Source organism: Nyctereutes procyonoides, unplaced genomic scaffold, assembly GCF_905146905.1.
Source record: "Nyctereutes procyonoides isolate TBG_1078 unplaced genomic scaffold, NYPRO_anot_genome, whole genome shotgun sequence".
In the NCBI taxonomy this organism is placed as follows: domain Eukaryota; kingdom Metazoa; phylum Chordata; class Mammalia; order Carnivora; family Canidae; genus Nyctereutes; species Nyctereutes procyonoides.
The window spans coordinates 36839272-36864419 of NW_026575051.1; the positions used below are offsets into that span (position 1 = coordinate 36839272).

The window sequence follows — 25148 nt, forward strand, 5'->3', positions numbered from 1 at the left end:
ATTATTTCTTTAAAATAGTGTTAGAAATATTCCACGGCCACCACCCCCCATTTTTTTTCCAGACACTTAAACAGATAAAGACTGTTCCTGGGAGATCCAGGCCTGCTTAACAAAAAACAGACTCCAAGTTCATCTGATGTTACATCAACACTGCTTCTGAGAGCCACTTGAGAAGCAAAAATGATCTTGGTAGAATTGCTTAGACAGCTTGAATTGCATTTCTTCCACCTAAATTTCTCCAATGTCTATATAGGTCACTCTTTGTTTATTTGTTAGTTATATTTCTGAATAATCCTCCTTCAGTCAGCTTAAGAACTTTCTGATCAGTCACTTTCTTTCCTCCCCACCCCAGCTTTATTGAAGTATAATTGACAAATAAAATATATACTTATGGTGCACAACATGGTGTTTTGATATACGTAGACTCTGTGAAATGATTACCACAACCAAGATAATTGACATATGCATTGCCTCATATAGTTATAATTTTTTAATGCAGTGAGAACATTTAAAGATCTACTCTATTGGCAAATTCCAAGTGTACAATATAGTATTATTAACTATAGTCGTCATGCTATGCATTAGATCTCCCAGGCTCATTCATCCTACATAACAACTGGAACTTTACACCTTTAACCATCTCTCTGTATCCCCCTCATCTCTGTCCATGGCAACCACCATTCTACTTTTTGTCTCCATGAGTTCAACTTTTCTTAGATCCCATACATAAGTGAGATCATGCAATATTTCTCTTTCAGAGCTTGGCTTACTTCACTTACTATAATGTCATCCAGGTTCAAGTTTAATCCATGTTGTTGTGAATGACAGGATTTCCTTCTTTTTTAGAGATTTCCTTCTTTTTTAATGTTTTATATATATAAAGTGTCCACCCATGAACACTTAGGTCTGACCAACCATTTTATTTTAGAAGAAACATACATCTGAGTTAGGGTGAAGACGATTTTATTCTGATGTCCACAGAAGGTCTGCCCACCGAGCTATCTGCAGAACTTTGTGCTATAATTTTATTTTATTCTCCTTTATCAAAGCTGGAGTGGTTATTGCTGCTTCCCCCTATGTGAGGCTGGCTAGAAGACCTATGGTTGTTTTCAAAGATACACATGTATTCGATACCTATAGGTACAGTTCTTTTGTTTCTTTCTAAAGGTCGCCAAAGCCGTGCCTCATTTTGAAAATCATCTATGCTAAAGACAACCCATGCATCCAATTCCTACCAACTCCATCTTGGTAACAAGTCTTCTTCCTTCCTCACTGTGGTCCTTAGGCTTGGTCTCCTAAGCTTTCTTCTCTTCTCTTCCACCACAGAGTTCAAGTTTCTTTCTTTCCTTTTTTTTTTTTATTCTAGCCTAGATGCCTATACCAAAGTCTATCTAACTTGACAAAGTTGTTTATGTTCTATCAGCTGTGCACCCTATTTCAGCATTAATGGTAGGAAACAAAGTGGTAGGTAGGTGGATAAGGCTGGGTGGGCTGGGCTTGGGTGGCTCAGCGGTTTGGCGCCTGCCTTAGGCCCAGGGTGTGATCCTGGAGACCCAGGATCAAGTCCCACATCGGGTTCCCTGCATGGAGCCTGCTTCTCCCTTTGCCTCTCTCTCTCTCAATCTCTCTCTCTCTCTCTATCTATCTCATGAATAAATAAACAAAATCTTAAAAAAAAAAAAAAGGCTAGGTGGGAAACAGCGGAATGATTTCCTGAGAAGTTTTCTCACTCTCAGTCAGGGAGATCTGGGCGGCCTCACCACAAAGTTGGATTCACGGATTAGAGTTTGAGAGCAAAAAAGCAAAAAAAAGCATAGAACCTTTCCGTTCTGTCATTTTTCAGAGAAGCAGTGATGATGCCAATGGTTGCCTGACCACTTCAAGGAGTGCCTGTTGATGGGACATCACTAGTGACCTACTGTATCTGCAGAAAGCCCACACTGGCTGGACATGATGAGTCCAACAAGACTTCCATAACAAGAGCACCAAGTGCATCAGCCCATCATCACTTCTTGATTGCAGTGTCTTTGGTTTTGTTTGCTCACTGAATAGACTGACTTGTTACCTCTGCAATCTTACTATTGTCTTTTATTGTAAAATAAGAATTCAAAAAAACTGAAGTGCCAGTCTCAAAAGAGTCAGAAGAATGTATTATATAAGTACCCCCTCCAAGTCATAGATTTCTAAAGAACACAGTTTTCTCTCTGACTTCTCTCTCCCCCAAACTCAGAAGTAGGCAAACAAAGTTCACTGGCATATCATCCACCATTTGGTATTATCTGGGCAGATATTTGCTCCAAATGAATTACCTTCCTCTTCTGCCCAATGTCTCAGAGGTATTTAAGTAAGCAAATGAGTGTCTTAGTGACAGCTATTCCAGTGCTAGCTCTCTCAGATCCTGCTGCTAATCACAAGGTTTAACTTGATTAGTCAGAATATAGACTACTCTTGGGCTGTTGTCTGAACCCTAAGATACTGAAAAGTCAATGACACTAACATCTCTTATTAAAGTATTTGTCATTTCCTATGAAACCAAATGTTTCTGTAAGGTAGAATAGAACACAGAAATTATGATCACTGTGCTTCTCATTACTTTTCCTGGAAAAGATAAGGTTTCCTGCACTGATTCCATCATAAATCAAGAGGGACATGAAAGCTGCCACAAACGAACAAAATTCCTATTAAGCGCCAGTTGTCTAGTCCATCCTCAAGGTGTAAAAGTGGAATTTGAATTCTACATGTGTTAGGAAAGATGTTCTGACCTCATAGAAAATGCCATGGAAATTTTGACTACTCTCAGAGTTACATAAAAGCTGCCTTATAAAAAAATTTATCTTAGGATTTAAAAGAATTTGTTCGGATTCTTGAATCTCTTTCCAATCAGCTAAAACTCCTCTTAACTTTTTTCTAATAGGATATATTTTTTTCAATTCCCAAAATGAAAATTTCAAGGACCTTCCGAAAGTCCCACCATTTTGTTTCATAGACCTTGAGATTGATCTTGTGTTAGGGGGTCCACTGATACTAGTTTTTCAGCAAACTCCCACAAGATCTGTGAATCCTACATTTCCAGCCATGCAAACTGAATTGTGGAGGGTTCTTAATTAATAGGCAATAATGTGGTATCATATCCAACATCAATAGAGTCTTCCCCAGAAAACTTACTCTATCTCCTGGAGGTCCCATTGGTCCTGGTGGGCCAGGTAATCCTGGGGCTCCCTACACAAAAGGAAGCAAACAAGTGAAAAGCTGTAAAATAGTTCCTATATGAGAAAAGATACGTCTTATTCTCCCAAATGTTTGAAAAAGTTTTCAAGGGTGGGGGCACTTGGGTGCCTCAGTCAGTTATGATCCCAGAGTCCCCAAATAGAGCCCCACATGGGGCTCCCTGCTCAGCAGGGAGCCTGCGCCTCTCCCTTCACTCCTCCTGCTTGTGCATTCATGCATGCTCTGGCTCTCTCTCTCTCTCTCTCTCTCAAATAAATTAATAAAGTGTTTTAAAAAATATATCAGGGAGCTCTGAAAAGAAACAGAAAATAGAACAAAGTACAGTGCCAGCCATATAGTACAATCATGATTGTCAATAAGCTGACACCTGAATTGAACAGCACAAACGTGACAACTATAACCACAGAATGAAGTGGTCATTCATGGGAAGCACGTAGGCTGGTTTCTGCTTTGCTGCTTCACCTGGGTTCACCTTTTGGGGCACTTCGGGGACAACTTTTCAAATAGTCCTTGACAAGTGAAAGAAAAGACAACTTCAAGAACAACTCACTGTTCGGCCGGGAAGCCCTGGCTCTCCAGCATCACCTTTCATCCCCTGGCGACCCTAGGGCAGCAATGGGAAAACAGTCCTCAGGCATTTTACAGAGATTAAGTGAAAAGGGAAGACATGAGTCACTTCTGAAATCTCCATCACTTCATAAATCCAATGTAAACACATTTTGGAAGGTAGATGAATAAATCATTTTTTGGATTGATGCTCACTTTTTAAACTATAAGTGCTGTGTTCTTATAATATTATAGGATAATTTTACATAATTATGGAATGGTATACCTATTTTAAAAGAACATAGTTTAACATAAGGGATTTTCATGGAAATAAAATTTGATGGGAAAAAGCTATTCTTTTTATTTAATATATTTAATTAAGTGCTAATTTTAATAGAAAGATTGTCAATGCACATTATGTTGTAACATAATTTTGGTTTTTATAACTACATGCTAGAAGACATTTGTTACAAAGGCAAAGTTGAATTAATTAAAACTGATAAATTTAATTTAATAATAGTAATAAGACAGGTAAAAGCTCCCAGACTCCTTTTGGACATAAGCAGCTAAAAGTAGATTCAGTCAAGCCTTTTGAGCGAGAAAGACCTATCCCTCCACGTGTCTCATTTCTACCTATATCTGATATCTATTGTTTTCCTCTAAGTGCCAAAAAAATTTTATCTGTCCTCTATTAAGGTATCTTAGACGGGAGTTTAGACTTGATTTTAAGACTATGCAGGTATCATATTCTTATTTATATACTATATTTTTTGTTTATTTTAAGGTATAGAAAAAATGGTAGTAGTTAAATAAAATATCAGTCTTAAAGGGTAAAACACCTTTTATAACTTCAGATTCGCATTTGGAACAAAAGGTCAACATTTTATTTAAAAGTTTTTTTTAAGGATGTAATGACCTAGATAAACAATGCAAGATTGCCTCAAGATTATCAATATTAGCCAAGGCCTACCAAGTCTGAAAGTAATTTCAAAGTTTTCAGGATGCTGGAGGATATATGCATTACCTATGACTTTTTAAAGGTCAAGTTAGTGGCAATAATTTTATCTACACATTTATAAGTTATTATATACACTATTTACATATCTGAAATTATAGCCATAGGAAGTTATCTCAACAACTAACCTTATTGAATTCTCAGAAACATTTGAGTTTGGCAAAATACAGCAATATTAATATTAACTTAATATTAATTCACCATCCTCACTGAAATACAGAAAGCCTTTGAGCTTACTTGTTCTCCCGGAATAGAGAGTCCGTTGGGTCCCTGGGGGCCTGGGGGTCCCTGAGGGCCCGGAGGACCTGTATCTCCACGAGGGCCAGGAGGCCCCTAAAACACATAAGAGAGAAACAACCACAAAGTCATGTAATGACCATCCAGTGCTAATAACACCCAATTAGAAGCCTATTATCAAAAAAAAAAGAAGCCTATCATCATAACTTTAAGACATCAATCACTTCTGTATGCATTTTAGAAATCTACATACCTATAAAAGCACTTATTAATGCCATTCCTTTCCTCCTTCTATTACTCACTAAAGAACATTTGAAAAGGGCAATAAATTCTCAAAAGCACTTAAATTTCCAAAAGTCCCATTAGAAGTAGATTCTTAAGAGAAGTAAAACACACTGAATATGATATATTCATGTATTTATATTCATGAATTCATATGAGATCAAAGCTTGAATTTCAGTGGATTTGACCTAGTGTAAGCTAGTCTTGATTTCCCTTTGACTTGGGCTTATTTCTGGGACTAATGCATTTATAAATGAAGCAAGAAAACAGACATTCACTAAGAAGATGCTCTGTGCTGGAGCTAGAGCTTCTTTGCAACATGTCCAGGTGGAAAAGGTGCATACTTGAGAGTCAGGGACCTGAGTTAGCATCCCAGCCTCACCCTTTCCTAAGTGGGTTAGCTTATCATTAGTAATATTATGACCAAAAGTACACATTATCTTCATAATAGACCTCCCTAATTAAACTTGAGTTGTTTTATGGAAGACCAGTATGGACCTGGTAGAAAGGTGGCATACGTGGCCACTCAGCTCTTTCTCTGAGACAGGTGAAAAAATAGCAGCACAACTGCTCCTGAAGCTCTCCAGCTTTCCAACGGGACTCAGCTCCCTGTGGGTCTTCCAACTGATGTCTGAGTTATGCTCTGTGGCTCCATGTTGCAGCAGAACCCTTAGGTTCTTGGACAGATTTCCTACATTGTAATTCCTACAGGAGTGAGCTGCCTTGGACAATTCTTTCTCTGGCTGGTCTAATCCATCATTTTGACAACCAGAGACAAGACATAAGTATTTATATTCCTAAAGCACACTACACTTGCACTAATTTGCTCAAGCTCACATATCCCATTAGTGGAAATTTTAACAATCAGACTTCAACATATACATGGAATTTTAAATGCCCTCTAAAATATACTTACAACTGCCCCACTGATTCCTCTTTCACCTCTGGGACCTTTAGCACCAGGTCCTCCCTAAAATACATAGTAACAACACATTTTAGGGTAAAAATAAGGAAAGTAGGGAGACATTGATATATAGAAATTACTTCAAGAAGCAGTGTATTCTCCAGGCAATCAATACTTCTTTAGTTACTTACAAAATATTCAAGTGAATATTACATGTCATACAAATATGGGGAAAGAGAATTTTGGACCCTAGTACATTTTAAGTATCTCACTTTTACATTCTGAACTTTTCTTAATCATTAGCAAGTTTTGAAGTCTATTTGAAAATTGAGCTTTAACGGAAAAAACAAGCATTACTTAAATACAGTAAGGAGAAAATTCTGTTTTGGAATTATACGAATGCATTCTTCAGAGAAAATAACATGCAAAAAGAAGAGTATCTTGATTCTGTCAGAATTTCAGAATGTATACTTTAATAACAGGAATTCAGAGTTCACTGAACAAAAAGGAAATAAATATGACAGTGACATCCAATCATATTACCTTATAATTAGAGGGGGGGGGAAATCCTTACTTCTCAAAAACATCTAAGTCATACCCAGGATATAATTTTATGATTACAAATATAAATAAGGTAAGTCACTGTTAATAAAAAATAAATAAATAAATTAAGGTAATTCCAGTGACATTTGATTCTGTACATGAGGAGCTAATTTGTAATTAACCTAAAATCAATTTACATTATTTGCTATGATACAACTATGATAAAATTTGGTGTTCTTAGAATCTCTGAGCGTTTCCTACATTAATTAGCCATTTTCTTGAAGGAGGCTAGTAGACCTTAGAGGTACCCTTCCATTCCACAAAACCACCAGGTTAGATGCTAGATTGACACAATCAAGGGGTTCCACACTGATAAATGAAGTCTATCACTGCAATCTACAATGGTGTGCCTTGTGCTTTCTTGGTCTCCTCTCCCCCATGAATAGACCTGGTCATAGACTTCTTCCTCAAATTATTCCAAACCCCTATATTTTCACCCAGAGTTTATAATATCATCACATATATAAATTTCCCTCCTTGCATGTTATTCTTATGATATGTCTACTATATAAGGTCTATATATCCTAGATTCTAAATAAGTTGTTCTGTATCAGCCTCTCAACCATGGCTCCATTACATATATACAGGAAGCTTTTAGGAGGTGTAAGAAATTTTCAAAATCATATGATTATAGATGGAAACCCAGATTCACATCTGTAAGAGCAGAGCTCCTGAATACTACTAGCCAGTATCATTCATTCCTACATGAAATGTGTTCAAATGTGTTTAAATTTTATTCTTGGCTTATTCCATTTTTTTTTATCTTGAAACATACCACAGAAAATGGTCTGCAATTTAGCTTGTTCTGTCCTAGAAAATACAAATGGCTGGAAACATTTTATCCACTATATATTAGCAAAACAATGATCCCTCCAAAGACCTATGGAAAAACGAGGACTATTGCAGTTCCCTTACCGCAGGGCCCGGTGGACCTGGAGGTCCAACGCTGTCCTGTGTACATGTGCAAGCATTTGGAAGAGCAGGGCATTTTGCTTCATCTCTCTGAAATTTTGAAAAAGAATATTTACCTATGAGTTGAGAGCAAAATGACTTCCAATCCTTCACCCCCCACTTACCTTACATACACAAGGAAATTTATTTCTCAACCTGAAGAAATAATTTGTATTTATTATTGCAAATAGTCTTATGTTGAATCCTGTTAGAGAAACACTGAGTATTTCAGGTATCAATACCATTTCATTCAGAGTAAAATCTAAAATCCTTTCCATGGGCTACAAGGCTGTACATGTTCTGCAAATTAGCACCACCTTGTCCATCTCACTGCCTACCACTGCCACTCCCATTCATGTTGCTCCAGTCCCACTGACCTACTGAATATTTCTCAGATACTTAGGGCACTTTGTGACCTTAGGGCCTTTGCATGTACAGTCCCCTCTGACTGGAATGCTGTTTCTCTCTTATCCACATTGTCTGCACCTTCACTTCATCAGGCCTCGCTTATACCCCACCTTATCACTGAGGGCTGATGGGATTTCCCTGGTTCTCTATCCCTTCACCCGGATTCATTCTGCATCATAGAGCTTTCTACTTTGTATTGTAGTATGTATCTACTTGTTAATTCTTTTCTCCCCCACAACACACACACATACACACACACACACACACACACACACACACAACTTCCACTAAAATATTCACTTTTCACTTCAATAACCCAAACAGATAAAATTCTACCTGGCTTATAATAAAGGTGCTCAATAAGTATTTGTTGAATAAATAACATACATTCATCATGGATGCATGCAGCTCATTGCTTGCCCAAAGCATCCAATCCATCATCACATTCAACTTTGTAACTATTACCACTTAAATAGATACAATGAGGGAAAACTATCATCTCACAAAGTAATATAGTTATGTCTACCATAAGCCCTAGGTATCCAGGAAAGCAATGGTTTTTATTCTGTACAATCCCGATATTTTACAAGCATTAGGAGGGCTCTGTAATAACATGCTGACTCAGCAGGACTTTTCTAACTACACACAACCACTCTGGCCGTTAGGGAGAATTTCCAGATGTGGTTTTGTGTATTCCTGGCTTTCGAAGGTAGGGTCACTGGCCTGAGCTGTGGTAGCAGATGAGCATGTGCATAATGTGTGTCCCTTAGCTCCATCCTGGAGACTCAGTTGTTGAGTGATACTTCCTCTCCTTGACCATCTGCATCCACATCCCTTATTCTGGAAGGACTATTATGGCCACGACACAATTCCATTCCCTTTTACTTACCCTAGAGGGAATATCACAGCATCTGTCTCTACTGGTCCACACCGGACTGCAAACAATATCGAAACTCTGGATTTGGAACTGCAAACAACCAACAGCAACATCAGCTAAAGACGCACGAATAACATTTTATATTGACGTCTCCACAATTTAACCTTTGTCAATTTCTCACAAAGACTCTCTCAAGGGTTCAGACCCTTGAGACCAACGTGATCCTTACTTCATAAGGAAAGAACATAAAAACCTATGCCTAAGGGAAAGAGAAGTTAAAGCAAAATGCATACGTGAAATTCCCACATCTGATTCACTTCTGTTGCTAAAATAAAATGCTTGATTAGAGCTGTGGTTTTTTTAAAGAGAATATTAATTTCTTTAATTTAGAATTAAGACTTAATTTAATTAAGAATTTGAGGACTATACACATTTAAATCAACTTTTTAGAGTCCATCCTTGCAGAAAAATGCTTTAGAAATTCCTTATTTATTCTAAAACTGAAGCTTTTCTTTTCATAAATTCTTACCCGAGGGCTGGTTAGTAATTTTTTATGATTACTCTCAGTTTAACTATTTCAATATAGTATATACTATCTTTCTACATTTTAAAAACAAAGCTCCTTTGATGAAAAGGAAAAGATTGCTTGAATATACCCATCATTTTATAAACCTACTATAATTTTTCTTTAAAGAGCAAACCCAATCTTCAATAAAAAGTCTATGCATAAGCTTATTGAATCACCGTTGTACACCTAAAAGTAACATAACATTATGTGTTACCTATACTTCAATAAACAAAAAGGAACATGCAAAGTGCTGATAAATCTTAGTAATCATTATCATCACTATTAATTTATAGGATTAAACATACTAACTATTCTATTAATCTCTAAAAATTTTTAAAAATTAATTAAATTAAAAGTCCAGGTGTTAATCACAATTTTAAAGTTTGCAGTAATTATTTCTACATCGTGGAATAAAAATTTCACTTGTGAATCTAAGAGAAGAAAATCCTGTCCAGGGAAGAAAGGAAAATTAAATAAATGCAATTTAAAAAATAATAATAATAGAAGCCAAAGATGTTAACCTTGCTTTTAGAACAATATTATGATTGATTGATATTTAATAAGAACTTAATTAGCTTGATAAAGTGAAAATTCTACATTAAAATTTTTCTTACTACATAGCATTGTAAATATGGTTGGCATGCTCCTGCCTCAAGCTTGAGCTACTGCAAATTATGAGTAATATGGTCAGTCAGCTGGCTATCCCACTACACTGATCTTCCTTCTGAGACATACTCCTCTGTGAGAGAGCATAGGCTCTAGGACAACAGTCCGTGTCTGTGTCATTAGGTAATAAATGCTTAATGTCTTGATTGCAAAAATTTTTATTAACAATTGCTATCTTTGAAGAACAGAAAATGAGCAATTTTAGATTTCACTGATTATCCTGGCAATTACTTGTGTTGTACTCTCCAACTTGATCCTGTTTCAAGGTGACCACATGATGTTCTCTGGTGCTTTGACATCTTATTTTGTTTCTAGCAGTCAAGCACATTATTATGTTCTGTCAGTAGCATATTTCCTCAATGTAACTTTTTCAATGTTTCAGTCTAAGAAATTTGGCAGTTTAAAACTCACACTGAGAAAAACAAAAAACAAAAAAACAACTCATTGGTTATTTTTAAAATGCTATTTCAATCTTAACACAAGGTATCAAGGAAAAAAATATGTTACTTACTGTGGCTGATTTTCTTTCCCCTTTAAGAAGTTTTCCAAGAATTTCATAACCATCAGTTGTGATATTTCCAGCTTCCTTGATATCTTTTTCTATAATTTCATAGCAGTCGATGTAAATCTTAACACTTTTTGAGGTCACTACAATATGAACCTAAAAAGATCATTTGTTTCCATTACAAAATTTTTACCCAAAAAAAATTTGGCTACCTTCTGCATATGTCAGATCACAGGTTAAAAAATATGTTCTTTACGTTATTCTTAACCCAAATCAAGTCCTAGACTAAAAATCCAAGCATCAGGCTGCAACATCAATGTCATTTATTAACAGCATCAAATTAAATGAGTCTTCATCCACATATACATGCATAATTTCCTATTTTCCCATGGGTACTCTTCCTGAAATGACTAAAGATGAGTAGTGGATGTGATGACTCCATTAACTATAAAGAACTATTCATATACAAGTTAAGAAATTATCAATATAATATTATACTCAGTAGAAAGAAGCCTCAAATGTTTTCCACTGATTTTGCTAAATTCCATTTTTAATTTGCTATTCCCTAATCTCAGTCAAAAAGAACTTGCACAGGGATGCCTGAGTGGCTCAGCGGTTGAGCATCTGCCTTTGCCTCAGGGCTTGATCCCGGATTCCCGGGGTCGAGTCCCACATTGGGCTCCTTGCATGGAGCCTGCTTCTCCTACCACTGCCTGTGTCTCAGCCTCTCTTTCTGTGTCGCTCATGAATAAATTAATAAAATCTTAAAAAAAAAAAAGAACTTGCACATCATACAGATTCCTAACATAGTAAAGAATAAGCACACATCTTCTACAGAGATTCAGCTCTCGTAATCAATAGATACAAGATTCTATTTCCTTATAAGGAAAGAATCTTATGTTGATTTATTTCTTATCTGATATTGAGGACACTCAGCAATTTAAATCTATTAGATAGATGGTTAACAAAACATTTGTATTTCAACAATGTAAGGAATGGCTGCAGGTAATCTTTGAGTTATAGTCATGACATAGTTTCCACTTATCACAGCACAAATACTCAAGTAAGTACTTGATGATTACTATGAAAAGTTTGGCTCTAAGTTAAAAGGAACAGAAATTCCCTTAAATGTTTTGAGTCAATAAGGATAAAGATAACCTCTGAAAATGTCTTTAAACAGTAAATATTTTTCCCATATAGAATCACCAGCAAAATGCTAATTTGGTACATCTCTAAGTTGTAAGTGTGAATTACATATGGATTGCTTTTATATAAAAATGATCATAGCTTACTAAAAATAAATTTTAAATTTTCCCAGAACAATCTTCTAATACTGAATTCAAGAACATTACATATGCATTCCCAAGATATTTATTATCTAATAAGAACTAAAACTTGGGGGGCTTGGGTCACTCAACTGGTTAAGTATCCACTCTCTATCTCAGCTCAGGTCTTAATCTCAAGGTCTTGAGTTCAAGTCCTGCATTGGGCTCCACATCCAGCTAAAAATAAAATAACTATTTGTTGGCTCCTGTATGAACAATCTCAAGGCCAAAAATTCACAACGTATTTTAAAAATCATAGTACCTCCCAAAATTATTTCAAAATCAAAAAGTTTAATTTGTAACAAAACTATTGCAAATGTCAGTCAATAGTACCCATAAAGAAACTCATGCTAAAAACATAGTTTGCTACAATCTCTTCAATATGTTTCATCAGTTTCAAAATCATGTATAAAACATTCAGAATGGACTGTTCCAAGTACTTAAGGCCTATTTTCCAGCTGTGAAACATTTTTGGTCACAGAAAAGTAGAAAACAATAGGAACACTCTTATCAACTCATCTCCCTTCCCAAGCTCTGCCATTCCCTAAATCATTATTTTTCATCTAATCCATTTTTGCTTCTTCTTATAAACTTCTCACTTGGAACAGAAATGGAACAGAGACACAAAAGTTTGTCCTTAAGAGAATCTCTAAGGAGCAATAGCTGTCTTCTATTCCCTATTTAAGTTCTTTTAACCTATCCACCTTCTCTCCCAAGAGCCCCCTGCATGTCATTTTCATTAATTTCCTGCTATCAGGGTACCACTCCATCTTATCCAAAAGACTAAAGAAGTTTAGTTCCCAAATTAGATGGAAAATGAAAGAAAAGTGTTTGAATCTTTGGATCAGTAAAGAATGTAAATAGACAATAGGGCCTGAACTTGGTTCTTGAACTGATGAGATCAATGAGAATAGGTTAAAAGAATGGGGTAGAGAAATGGAAGACGAGAAAGAGCAAAGTGAAAAAGTAGAGGAGAAACTAAAAAAAGAAAGGTCTGATGAAAAAAGAAGGTAGAACTTTGAGGAAACAGAGCTTATCTGAAGGAAAAAGAAGAGTCATTACATAAAACCTAAAAACTTGTGTTCTATTTCTGGTGAGAAGTCCTTATTAATTGATTAATCAATTATGTTTTATCCAACAGAGATCTACATCCAAAGGGACTCCCTTCTTCAAGGCAAGCAAAGAAGGCAATGTCAAACAAATTATCATGATTTGTAATTAATGACTGTCACTATAGACCTCTGCAAAATACTGCCTTTTTTCCCTTAAGTAAAATGAAGTATTTGATGAAAGTTGAAAATTTAAAAATAATAGTTTTTAAGTGGCTATCAGTTGGTTCACAGAAGACTAAGTCTCTAATATCTTCAATGGTATAGAAGGAAAAATAAAATAGTTCTTTTTAGCAAGTACTCAAATATAAGTTTAATGGGTATATCAATGAGCCAAAAAAGTTCATGGGAATTTAGCCAAATTCAACATCTATTATCAGATAAGAAGCAGTTGAGGCTGATATTTGTCAAACTAGGATTTGCTTTTCCAGTGAGGCATTTATTTTACTGTACTTCATCATGGAAATCTGTAAACTGTTAAGTAGATATGCCATTATATTCAGAGACATTTGTTTTTCCTTCATTGTTTTTTTTTCTTCTTCTCATTAATGTTCACATTGAAGCCGCTTTGAGCTCCATGAGGAGAGAGTCCCTTGCGATCCTTAGGAAGAATGATCAATAAGAAAAACATTCTGGAAAGAAACCAAGATTCTCAGGAATAGAATCTGCAAGAAATCTAGCTAAACTACTCAAACACAGGAAAGTCTGATTTTCACTTGAGAATCAGACTGGACTGGAAATATTTGTCTTCTGTGCACAGGGACTAATTTTCTGAGTAACATACTGTTACCAAAATGGTATTCCTCCTGTTAATTCAATCCAATGGATGAAGGAATACCATTAGAAAGTCCATTCCTGAACTAGACAGTTCTTTTCATTTCTAATGCTCTCAACTTTATTGCTTGTCAATTAATCATTCTTTAGAAATGTGATATAAAGTTTGTGTTATCCTCCGACATTGATTATACAAAAAATTAATGAAGATCAACAAGAATAAACAATCCCCTAAGAATGCATCTTAGAACTCCTAATAATTTTAGAGAAATTATGTGTGTTCATTGAAAAGTTAATCTTATAAATATTTATACTAATTGTTAATAATCATAACTTTTGGACTAGCATGTTTGTAACTTGTCAACGAATAAGCAAGCAGAAGCAGCTTACTGTGCTCTATAAAAGAATAATTTTATCAAATAAAATACAATCCACAGAAATTAAGCTTTTGAAATGAAAGGACATAAAGAAAATAAAATGGTAGGTAGAAAAAATAAGCATACAATACTATATATACTACATGACTCACATTTTGAAAAAAGATAAGCATTGAAAATGTTGGTACCATTTATCTCTTTATTAGAATTACTGTTTTATTTTAAATATCTTGAATTAATCAAATTCTCTAAAATAAGATTGTTTTTAAAAGACAGCTATGTTTCTACCAATTTAATATGACATTTTAACAAATAACAAATTGGTTTAAATTTTTAAGTCACATTTTTTTCTATAAATAACCAGATAATTTTATGTGTTTACCTTGTGAAAACTTCCATAGAATAATGTCTTCACTTCATCTGTGTCAAATGTAACAGTTTGCACCTCACCTCCTATATCCTTGTTAAAGAATGACAATGTCTTGCTAGAAGCTGTAACCAACACATAATTGTTATTAAACCACAGCATGGTATGCTTTATGTTGAAAGTATTAACAAATAATTCTTGTTGGAGAGATTTCTAAAATAGTCAATCATTTAGGTTGAGATAAAATGTAATTAGAATATTTACTGATATATTTTTAAAATTTTAAACACAAAAGTATATATCAAGTAAATATATATGTATATATTCAGAAGGATCTTAAAAAGAAGTAAAGAGAAAACATAATCAAAAATATGTATGCATGTGCCTTAAAATAAGATAACAATCCTTACGATCTGCAATCACTCCAACTTGTGGTTTGTAGTCCCTATCTGTGATTTGCCAAATTGCAAAAGGGTCACTGGGAGTTTCTGGGAGAAGTCTGAACAATAATATAATCGTGTATGAAGAAGGGAGTCCATTTGGATGTAGATCCCTGTTGGATAAAACATAATTGATTAATTAATAAGGATTTCTCACCAGAAACAGAGAATACTTTAAATCTTTGTACAATAATCTCATTATCAGTAGTATTAGAATCCATTCATAATAATCTGGCTGCATATGAGAAGAGAAAAAATTTGGGAAACATCAAAAGAACAAACACGAGATATCCATTATGTAAGTCCTTAACAGATTATTTATAATCTGCTAAGGGCACAAAAGTCTGAGAAATTGCCCAATGGTCTTTCATCCCATACTGTTAATAACTGTTAATATCCTAATTTTTTCTAAGCACAAAGATGATTATAAAATTACATAATTTTATAGAGTGATAAACATTGTATCTATGGATGTAATTTAAAGAGAATGAATCTTACTAAATAAACTTCATTTCCAATGTCAGGGGTATGAAATCATAAGTCATATGGTTTAAGGTTTTAATTTCTCCTTCCCTACTTCTAATAGTTTTTACACTTCCAAATTCCTCCCTTGAAATCAAATAAATCACATAATCTCCAGAAGCTTACATGTTCCCCCGAAATAAAACCAGTAATAAATGTTAAGGCCATGTACATGTGCAATCGTTTAGTGATGATAAAGGATGTGATTCAATTAAAAGGAAGTGTTTCTTGGCTCTGAGACTATTAGACTAAAAATGTGATCCCGTGTGTTCTTCCCGAGTTGAGTCAGTCATTGTTTTGGGGGAACCTTTGAAGCAGGATTAATGGTTTGCTGTCTGAGACCATTTAACAATACTTTGTACCTGAAGGTAGCAAAAAGGCTTTAATTATCAACTCTTGGACAGAAAAGAAGTTATTCCTCCACAAATTTTGACAGAAGGCACAGAATGTCTCTTGAAGTTTCACTTCTTGGTAGCACACCACTAGTGCATCTGGAATACAATGCTGCCCTGCTTCTTGCAAAATACGTCTGGGCAAGCTGATGTGATGCCTTTTGTACTTGCAAAAACCTACTATTTTCATAATATTCCATGTTAAAAATGATATCTCCTCCATATTAATTCATCTCTCACCCAGTCCATTTCCCTCTTTCCTCAGTTAATGAGTGCTTATGAAAAAAAAACTTAATTGTACCCATGCTTTTCTTTCAGCCACAAGTTCTGACTCTTAAGAACACAATAGGCTGTCATAAGTTAAAATGTAGGAATTCTATCTGATGGTGACTGGAAGTTAAACACTGGGAATTAAGGTTCACTGACAAACCTAAAGCTGCGAACCAACATGGTTAACCATAAAAGAGTTAGGAACTTACAATGTGGTCAAACTACAACAGTATGATCTGTGCTTTCTTAAAAAGAAATTAGCTTTGGTTTCAGTCTGGATTTTCCATCAGCTTTCCCAGAGCATTTCGAATTTCAGACATCATTTTCTGACCCTGCCCTAAGATTCTAAAGGCTTTATTTCTTCTTGTTCTCTTTTCTCTATAAGCTGCCAAACACATATTTTCAACAGTAAAGTGTTTTAATTCTAATGAATTCAAAAATACATATTTTAGTTATGATACCCAGGTGCAAACTTTCATGAAGTAAAATAACAACAGCTAGAACTGCCCAACAGATTGCCAGAGCATTGGCCAATAAAAACTAACCACTGCCTGTCTGATCTTGGACAAGCAAAACGGCCACAATATTTCATTTTCTGGAGATCTGAAACACTAAAAAGAATGCCGGCTCGCATTCTACCCTTACTCCATTCAGTCCTTCTGCACCACAGGGAGAAATGTACAGAATAATTAATTTCCTGTTTAAACAGCCTCCTTTAGAAGAAGCCTTAAATCTACAATCCTAGCCTTAAATACTACAAGGTCTATAATCCGTAATACTACAGAACCAAGATAAGATTCTTGGGTCTGAGAATAGCAAGGCTTGAGTCCTAGTCCCCTGTGTGACCTGATGGAGGACATTTAACCCAGCTGTATTTAAGGAAACGAAACTAATTCATCGATAGGAGACCTCTGACAATTGTAAAGTTTCTAGATTTTAAGAAGTGGGCAAAAATTCTAAGAACCTCAAAAAAGTGTCAGGTCCATTATAAGAGAAGGAACCTCCTAGTTGTCACACTTACGCTGTAGGCTGGTTCACAAAAGCATTCTTCTGAAGCTTGTAAGCTGAGTAGCTGGGGAAAGACCCTGACTCCAAAGAGACTCCTGGTACAGAAGCAAAATTCTTTTCTGTCAGGTTGTATGCTTCAAGCATCTTAAAACCTTTACATAAAAAAAGGCAAATATTAAAATGAGGTCATTTTAATAATTTTATTGCTTAAATCCTGAAATAAATTTGTCCAAGGGTATAAATGCTTACCTGGTGAGGTGTAGCCATCCAAATAAATGAGAGGACAACCTGCAATGTACAGTGTTCTTTAAGTATCATCAACATGATATACAAATATTATATACACACAGAAGCCAGTCATGTCTGGGTGACGGACACTGAGGGGGGCACTTGACGGGATGAGCACTGGATATTATGCTATATGTTGGCAAATTGAACTCCAATAAAAAAAATTTTTTAAAGAAGCCAGTCATGTATATATATCAAGTAATTTTTCATTCATTTATAAAAAATAACGCCAATCTAACCTTTTATAAGTTATTCTTTGTACACTTCCTTTGTGTAGGAGAAATTCTAAGACTGACTAGTATAATCAATGTTTTCTGAAATTTCTCCAGTACTAGTGGGAATTTTGCAATGTCCTTATGAATAGCAAAGTAGAATTAAAGGATTTTAATAAAGAATTTAATAAATCAAAATAGAATTTAAAAGAATTAAATATTCAGATGTTCTTCAATAGATTAAAGAAATTTTCTCCCAAGGGATTTTAAATTTATACAAAGGCATAATTTGCCAAGTCCAACAGTACTTCCAGACCCACATCCACCAGCACAGCTCCATTCTGAGCTTTAGCTGTAAGTTCTCAGAGTAAACCACTAATATTTGTTTACTACTGCCACCTCTAACCACAGCTCTGAGTTTTTAGTAATGTTTAATAGGGGGGAACTATAACACTTGTAAAGCATAGCCCTCCATAGGATCGGCGGTCTATACTAGCCACAAAACTGTCTCCATAATATCCCAGGAATCAGCGGGAATGGATGGAGAAGAGGATACATTGATTTGAATAATTAATCTTTGGTCCTTCACTGTATTTTAAAAGCTGAAGTCTTGGCAAAAACAAAAATCTACACCCAAAAAGGCAAATGAGAACCAAATGGAGTGCACACGCAAAAGTCAGTGTTTTCATTGCTCCCTTGAAGCACGGATGTTGACAGAACAAATACCAATTGATTACTAATAGGGAAAACCTTCATCTCACAGAAGTGCTTCTATAAATGCATTTCTAAGCTGGAAATTAATTTACTCAAATGTCATAGCATTGGGATGGTGGGAAAAGGATACATTAAAACATTTCATTTCCATACAAGGAATATTACATCCTCAAAGCTAAAAGCAGACCTCTGACAAACACACATTTAGCATGATATCAATAGGAACAATGATTCATCAGGTTCCCAAGTGATTTCCCAGAATCTATTTATGCACAGACTTGATCCCATATAGGACAGACAGTTGTCCACTAAGTAGTTATCTTCCAAAACAGGGAAGATTCTGGATCCATTTGGACCAGGACTTACTTGAAGTAGCAGTTTCACAGACAAATGTAATGAGGTTGTCCTCAATCTTCTCAAAAGATTCAAAGTCATCGACAATGAATACGTGCCGTTCGCTTGGTTTGCTGGCAATGTTGGCAAGCTCATTGTAGTCAACGTCAGCCACTCCAACTACAAAGACACTGAACCCTGCAAAGCAGTGTTCGAGAGCAAATTACAGATCCCCTGTTCCATCCTTTATTGGGTAAGCAATTCAAAATAAAATCCTTTCAGAAATGATGCTATATTTTCTTAGTAGAGTATATGCAGCAAGTCCTTTCCACTGACATAAACTCTCTTTAATAAATATGTACTTTTTCCAGGTCTTCTTGTTTTCTGGCCTAGAAAACTCAATTAATTGGGGTTCCTAAAATAAAATCCTAACAATTAAGAGAAGCACATTTTAACAGCAGAAAGACTTAATGTGGTGCAAGTTTCCTTCCAGAGATCCACAGGCCTGATATCGCCCACCCATTCTACAGCTCTCTTGGGCACCATTAACATTTTAAACGTATGCAATTCAGAAACGACTCATTTAAAATTTGAGTTCTTGAAACCAATATTCTTAACAAACTCAGGCTCAAAGGCAGCACTCTGGCCAATTTTAAAATGGACTCAACAATTCCCACTGGCAATAAACTTTCATTTATTTAGGCTAATACAAATAAACAAAGACCTCACTCCAAAAGCTTAATTTGAAAGTAGAAAAAATAGACTATATAAGAAATTAGTTCTCTAATGAGATACGCATAAGGTAACTTGAACAAGTATTGATAACTCCAAACTTAAATCAGCCAAAAGCCCAAAATATGTAGGTGTCTGCTTAAAATGTATAACATAATATAACATAAAGGCAAATTTTTATTTAAAAAAAAAAACAGTACAGAGAACAATCTGTATTGAGAGAAGACAATATGACTTAGCACTAATCATGACTCATACTTTGGCCAAAGAATCAGTATGTGCAGATGACAAATTCCATATAACAAAGTATTTTGTAATTTACTGCAGTAGATCATGCACAAAATAGAATTCTCTCCAAAATATGTTAACCTTGGACTCTGCCTGGCAGTTGGGATTCAGGAGTGTAGAGGGTATGAATGCAAGTCAGATCTACTTCCCTCTCTAGTAATCCTAGAAAATGAACCCAAAGGACAGTGTTGCCAGGAGGTTCTCGAGATATTTGATTTACAAGGTCTACCCCCAAAGATGTCTTCTGAGGCCTCACTACACCTCCCTTCAGCAATGTACACTGGATCTGCATTGTCAAAGGACATGCTAAAGCTAAAGTCTTCCCTATGTTTCTCCTTGCACAGGGACCCAGCATCAAAATTCACTTCTGTTCTGGCAGGAAGCCTGCTCTAGGCCCACTCTATTACTGCATTCTGTAGCCTTTCAGCCACTACGGGAAAATGCAGTTTGCTCTTTTATCTACCCCAAGCCACATCTTCAACAAAGATATACACCATGTCCTTTTTGAGTGATTGCTAAATTATCCATGATTAAACATAAACTAACATTTCAGGGGTATGGAGTACAGAGTAAAACAGGAACAATAAAGCCAAATCAGAAGTTGCATCTTTTGCCATCATTCCTGAACATGTAAAATTGTTAAGAAAGGGAGTGTAATCACTAGACTTTAAACTCATGCCTGTGCTTACCTGACTGCTGGATGACCAAAGCTGCCTTCTTAACCTCATCCTGTGACCGGCCATCTGTGACCACAACCAGCACCTTGGGGACATTCTTCCTCATGCCACTCTCCCAGGTCAAGACCTTCTCCTTGATAAATGTGAGAGCCTTGCCTATAGAGTGTTACATGGAACATTTTAGTATCAGTTCAGTGAAAACAACCCAAGTGTCATTAGTCACACTCAACAGACAAGAATCTGAATACGAAAATATGATAATACACTTAGTTCCACCTCAGTCCAAATGCTTTGGGGAGTGAAGATCTACGTACACTTTGATTAACTGTACCTGTTCTTGTGTTTCCTCCTCTGTATCTAATATTCTGGAGGGCCCCCAGGGCTTGGGCCTTGTCATTATATGTGTTCAACTTGAACTCAGACTTGACCTCATCACTGTACTGCACAAACGAGACCTGAAAGGAAATATGATTGGTGGTAAGGTTATGACGCCTCTTTTTATATTTTAATTTCCCAGTGGAAATTCCCAGTGCTGTTTAATGGGGAAAAGAAGTGTCTTGGATCTCACAGACTATTATAAACTCTTTATAGCTAGTATTATAGCACTGACTACTGTCATCTCATTCAATTCTCTCATTTCTAATCTTCAGTGAAATTGTCATTACTATCAACATTGTAAAAATGCTGTGTTCCAATGGTATTGGAAAATACCTGAATCCTTTTTCTAGGATTTAGGAAGGGTTGAGTAAAGCTAGGGAAGAATTAGGTCCCAGGATTAGAAATGAGAACACACCATCTTGAACTCAAATGCTGGCTAAGCAACTGGTTCTCAGCCAACTACTTCTTCTCACTAACTGCATCCACTCTTCATGGTAATATTAAAGTGCTACGTATGTGATAATAATCATCACTCACCACAAAATTAGTAACAGTATGATTTACTGGAAAGAGTACAGGCTTCATAGTAAGAATTCAAGGGCTTCAAATCCTGGCTCTGCCAATTAGAAGCTATGTGACACAGGACAAGTTCTCCACATCTCTGGAATTTTCTTTCCATATCAGTAAAATGGAGATGATTATACTTACTTTATAGAGTTGTTTTGAGGGCTGACAATCATGTATATAAAATAGCTGGCACATAGAAGTCAATAAAATACAGTACTTTTTTTTTACTTTTTATTAGAAATCTCAATTTCTAAAAGGATGAAAAATGGCTTAGCTACTAACACATTAAATTAAGACTAATTAGCTTCATTTTTTTACTTTTCTTGGGCTGGAAAAGTGTTCACAGGATTATTTGGGGATTTGAAACTTAGTACATTCTAGAAAAGAAGTGATTCGCTTATGAAATTATTTGTGGCTTATGTCAAAATCTCTTATTTTCATAATCTAAGATGCCACAATGGCCAAGTATGAAATGCCACACACCCACTTCAGTCACTATTCATCACTTACTCCTCTAACTTAACAGGGTATGACAATCACAATCCATTTAGTTTCCAGAACATTAGATGACCTTTTATGGAAATGTATCATTGTCAGAAGTCTTAAGCAGGAAGTCAAAGTAGGAATGCCCCAAGGTCTCCAAAAGGAGTATCATCTAGGCAAGAGAATACCTAGAGGAGGTTTATTTCTCTATTTGTCATTTACACCCAACTCCTTCCCAAAAACACAAGTGTAAAGAAAATAGTAAATAACAGAACTCAAAACATAGTTTATACTGAAAAGCTTTTCTACTTGAAAACAAATATTCAAAGGAAATAGCAAGACATTACGAATGAATAGCCACCTATGAAACAGTACCCACCTGAATTCCAGCAGGGCTAATTTCATCAAAGGCTCCCACAGTATTGAAGATGAACTTTACAACTTTGTTAAAATTATCATCCCCGATACTCCAGGAGGCATCAGTCAAGAATACAATATCTGCCTTGGCCCCTTTGCATACTGGGGGGAAAAAACAAAGAAACCCCAACTCTCGTGAATTTTTTCATTCAAATGAAATTACAAAACTGAGAAATGTAGCCTAACACCCCGCTACTCAAAGTGTAGTTCAGTAGTTCAGCAGCAGCAGCATCTCCTGGGAGCTTCTTAGAAATGCAGAATCCTGGGCACTACCCCAGACCTCCTGAATCAGATTAGCAACAACAAGATACCCAGACAAATTACATGCAAAACAAAGTTTGAGAAGCATTAGTCTAACTGGCCCTCATTTTCTGCTCTAAAATTACTCCATCTAAGCTTAGATCCATAATCCAAACATATGCTTTTCCCTCATGAAACTGTTTTGAGTGGCTTCAAGTAATAGATGAGGATGAAATCAAATGAAAACCAACAATGTTCAGAATTTAAGAAAAGCCATCAAAAAAAACAAGCCATCAGTGGATCTGGAGATTTTGTATATAATTATCAAAGATTTGGTGCAAATAAGATGTCTTTTCATTTTAAATTAGGCCACTAGAATTATACAGATGGAGGAAAGGGAAGGAATAATGCCTTTGATTTGAATTTTCACACTTGGAGGGTTAAAAATAATTAAAATTTTAGTATATAAAAACTTAACATGCGAAATAAACAGCACCAACAGTGAACTGTTATGTCAACTGTGGACTGTGGATGAAAATGATCTGTCAATATAGGCTCATGAACTGTAGGAAATGCACCACTCTGGTGCTGGATATTGATGCTGGAGCAGGCTGTGGGGTAAGTTATATACTGTACTCCATGTATTTTCAGTTCAATTTTGCTGTGAACCCAAGACTGCTTTAAAAAGTAGAATCTATTAAGAACAAATATTTAACATTTTTAAGCCAAGTTTATTTACTGAATTTCTTTCAATAGTCTAATTTAAAGAAATCCATTATTATTTTACCTTGTAATAATACTATTTGCCCTGCATAATATTATTTTGTCCTATAAGAATACAATTTGTATCTTTAATTTTATTTATTTCATAAGTTTAATAAAGTTGTAGCATTCTAGAACTTCTAAGACAAAAGAAAAATGATTTTAAAATCTGAAATTCTAATTAAATTTAAATTTTAAAAATTAAAAAAAGAAAAAATCTGAAATTCTTTCAGTTAAATGCTGGAAACAGAATGTGGAGAAAGACTAAAACAGTAGCTAATTATCTGATAAAACACTGAGAATTGCCCCAGATTACTGAGAGACCTGTCCCATTAGCTCAGTATATCTTTTTGCCAGTTCACTACAAGTGACAATTATGTCTCAAACTTCAGTGAATGGACATTTTTTAGCTTCGTGCAATCCAGGGCAGAAGCCAGGAATTCCAAAGCCAAAGGCCCCAGGGGTAAGTTGAAGATACAGCCAAAATGGTACACAGTGCCTTTTGCCTTTTGAGGCTAGCAGCCAGGAGACAGAAGTGCCCACCATGTGACTATGGAATACGGAGAGTATCACTAAACATTAATCTGCAAAATTGAGGAAACAGAGTTCCAAACAAAGAACTATTGTTTATGACTGATTTCATATGCGCCAAATATGCCAAAACAATTACTGGCAATCTTTTTTGTTTTTTTAATCGAAAAACTCTTCAGCAAGAAGAAGACATCAAAAACACCCTGTATTAATTGGCAATAGTGTAGAGGCTCCATAAATCCCTATCAGCAGCTCCACTTACCATCCCTGGCCGGTGGGATTGTAGGAGGGGGAGGAGGTGTGGGTGGCTCCGTAGGGGCTTCTGTTGGTTTTACAGCTAGAATTTAAAAAATGGTAATTAGAAGAATATAACCTGTGCAAATTTCATATCATGGGAAGTACATTTTAAGAGCAATTTCAGTCCTAGATATCAAATCAAGTATCATTGGCCCTCATAGATTATTTTATCCAAATTTGGTGTCATTACTAATCATTCAAACATGGACTACAGCTGTGAAAAGCAAAACCACGATTCAAAGGATGGATGAAAGGCCTTCAAATAGGATCAAATGAGTAAAAGTCAACAGCGTGCATATTCAACTGCTCACTGCCAGCTAGAACCGTGTCTCCCTCCTGCACCTCTTTCCTTAAAAATAACACCAACTCTGTAACAGGGCCAGCATGGACTTGCTGTAGAAAAAGGTCCTGAACCAACCACAGGCTCCTTCTTCATGAATCTGCCATCATTATAATCATTACTGTGGAGAAGTGCCTACACAGGAGACACTTACATCTCCCACACCTAGAACATTCTATCCTGAAGCTTTACAGAGACTTTCAGATTACTCAAAAACTTACTGGTATGTTCCTTGACAGAGACTCCTGGTCCCTCGAGATTTGGTGTCTGCACAAAAACGGTGACGCCATAATCAGCGTCTGGTGAAAGACCAGTGAAGCAGTGACTGGTTTCTGATCCACGCACTGTAATTTCTTGTCCTCTGGTTCCTGATTATGACAACAAAGGAAAAGGCCAGTGCTACCATCAATTATACTTAAAGATATTTTTATATATCATTTCGTAGAGAGAAGGCATCTCCTTTACTGAAGTTTAAAATGTTGCTACTATGTGCTCCAGTTCTTACTATTTTTCAT

The 25148-nt window shown here is 35.7% G+C and overlaps 1 protein-coding gene across 4 annotated transcripts in view; it reads right to left on the minus strand.

Moving 5' to 3' along the window:
* COL12A1 (collagen type XII alpha 1 chain) overlaps positions 1-25148 on the minus strand; it is a 117318-nt gene that overhangs the window by 13179 nt on the left and 78991 nt on the right. For all 4 annotated transcript variants that reach the window (XM_055329689.1, XM_055329690.1, XM_055329692.1 and 1 more), the window contains 17 exons: positions 24855-25001; positions 24259-24333; positions 22426-22565; positions 20950-21073; positions 20631-20774; positions 18955-19119; positions 17624-17662; positions 17388-17526; positions 15153-15295; positions 14758-14867; positions 10797-10946; positions 9064-9141; positions 7731-7817; positions 6225-6278; positions 5027-5122; positions 3779-3832; positions 3166-3219 (listed from right to left, as the gene is read on the minus strand). In XM_055329689.1, the coding sequence (XP_055185664.1) occupies positions 3166-3219; positions 3779-3832; positions 5027-5122; positions 6225-6278; positions 7731-7817; positions 9064-9141; positions 10797-10946; positions 14758-14867; positions 15153-15295; positions 17388-17526; positions 17624-17662; positions 18955-19119; positions 20631-20774; positions 20950-21073; positions 22426-22565; positions 24259-24333; positions 24855-25001 (1799 nt within the window). The remainder of the gene's footprint in view (positions 1-3165; positions 3220-3778; positions 3833-5026; positions 5123-6224; positions 6279-7730; positions 7818-9063; positions 9142-10796; positions 10947-14757; positions 14868-15152; positions 15296-17387; positions 17527-17623; positions 17663-18954; positions 19120-20630; positions 20775-20949; positions 21074-22425; positions 22566-24258; positions 24334-24854; positions 25002-25148) is intronic.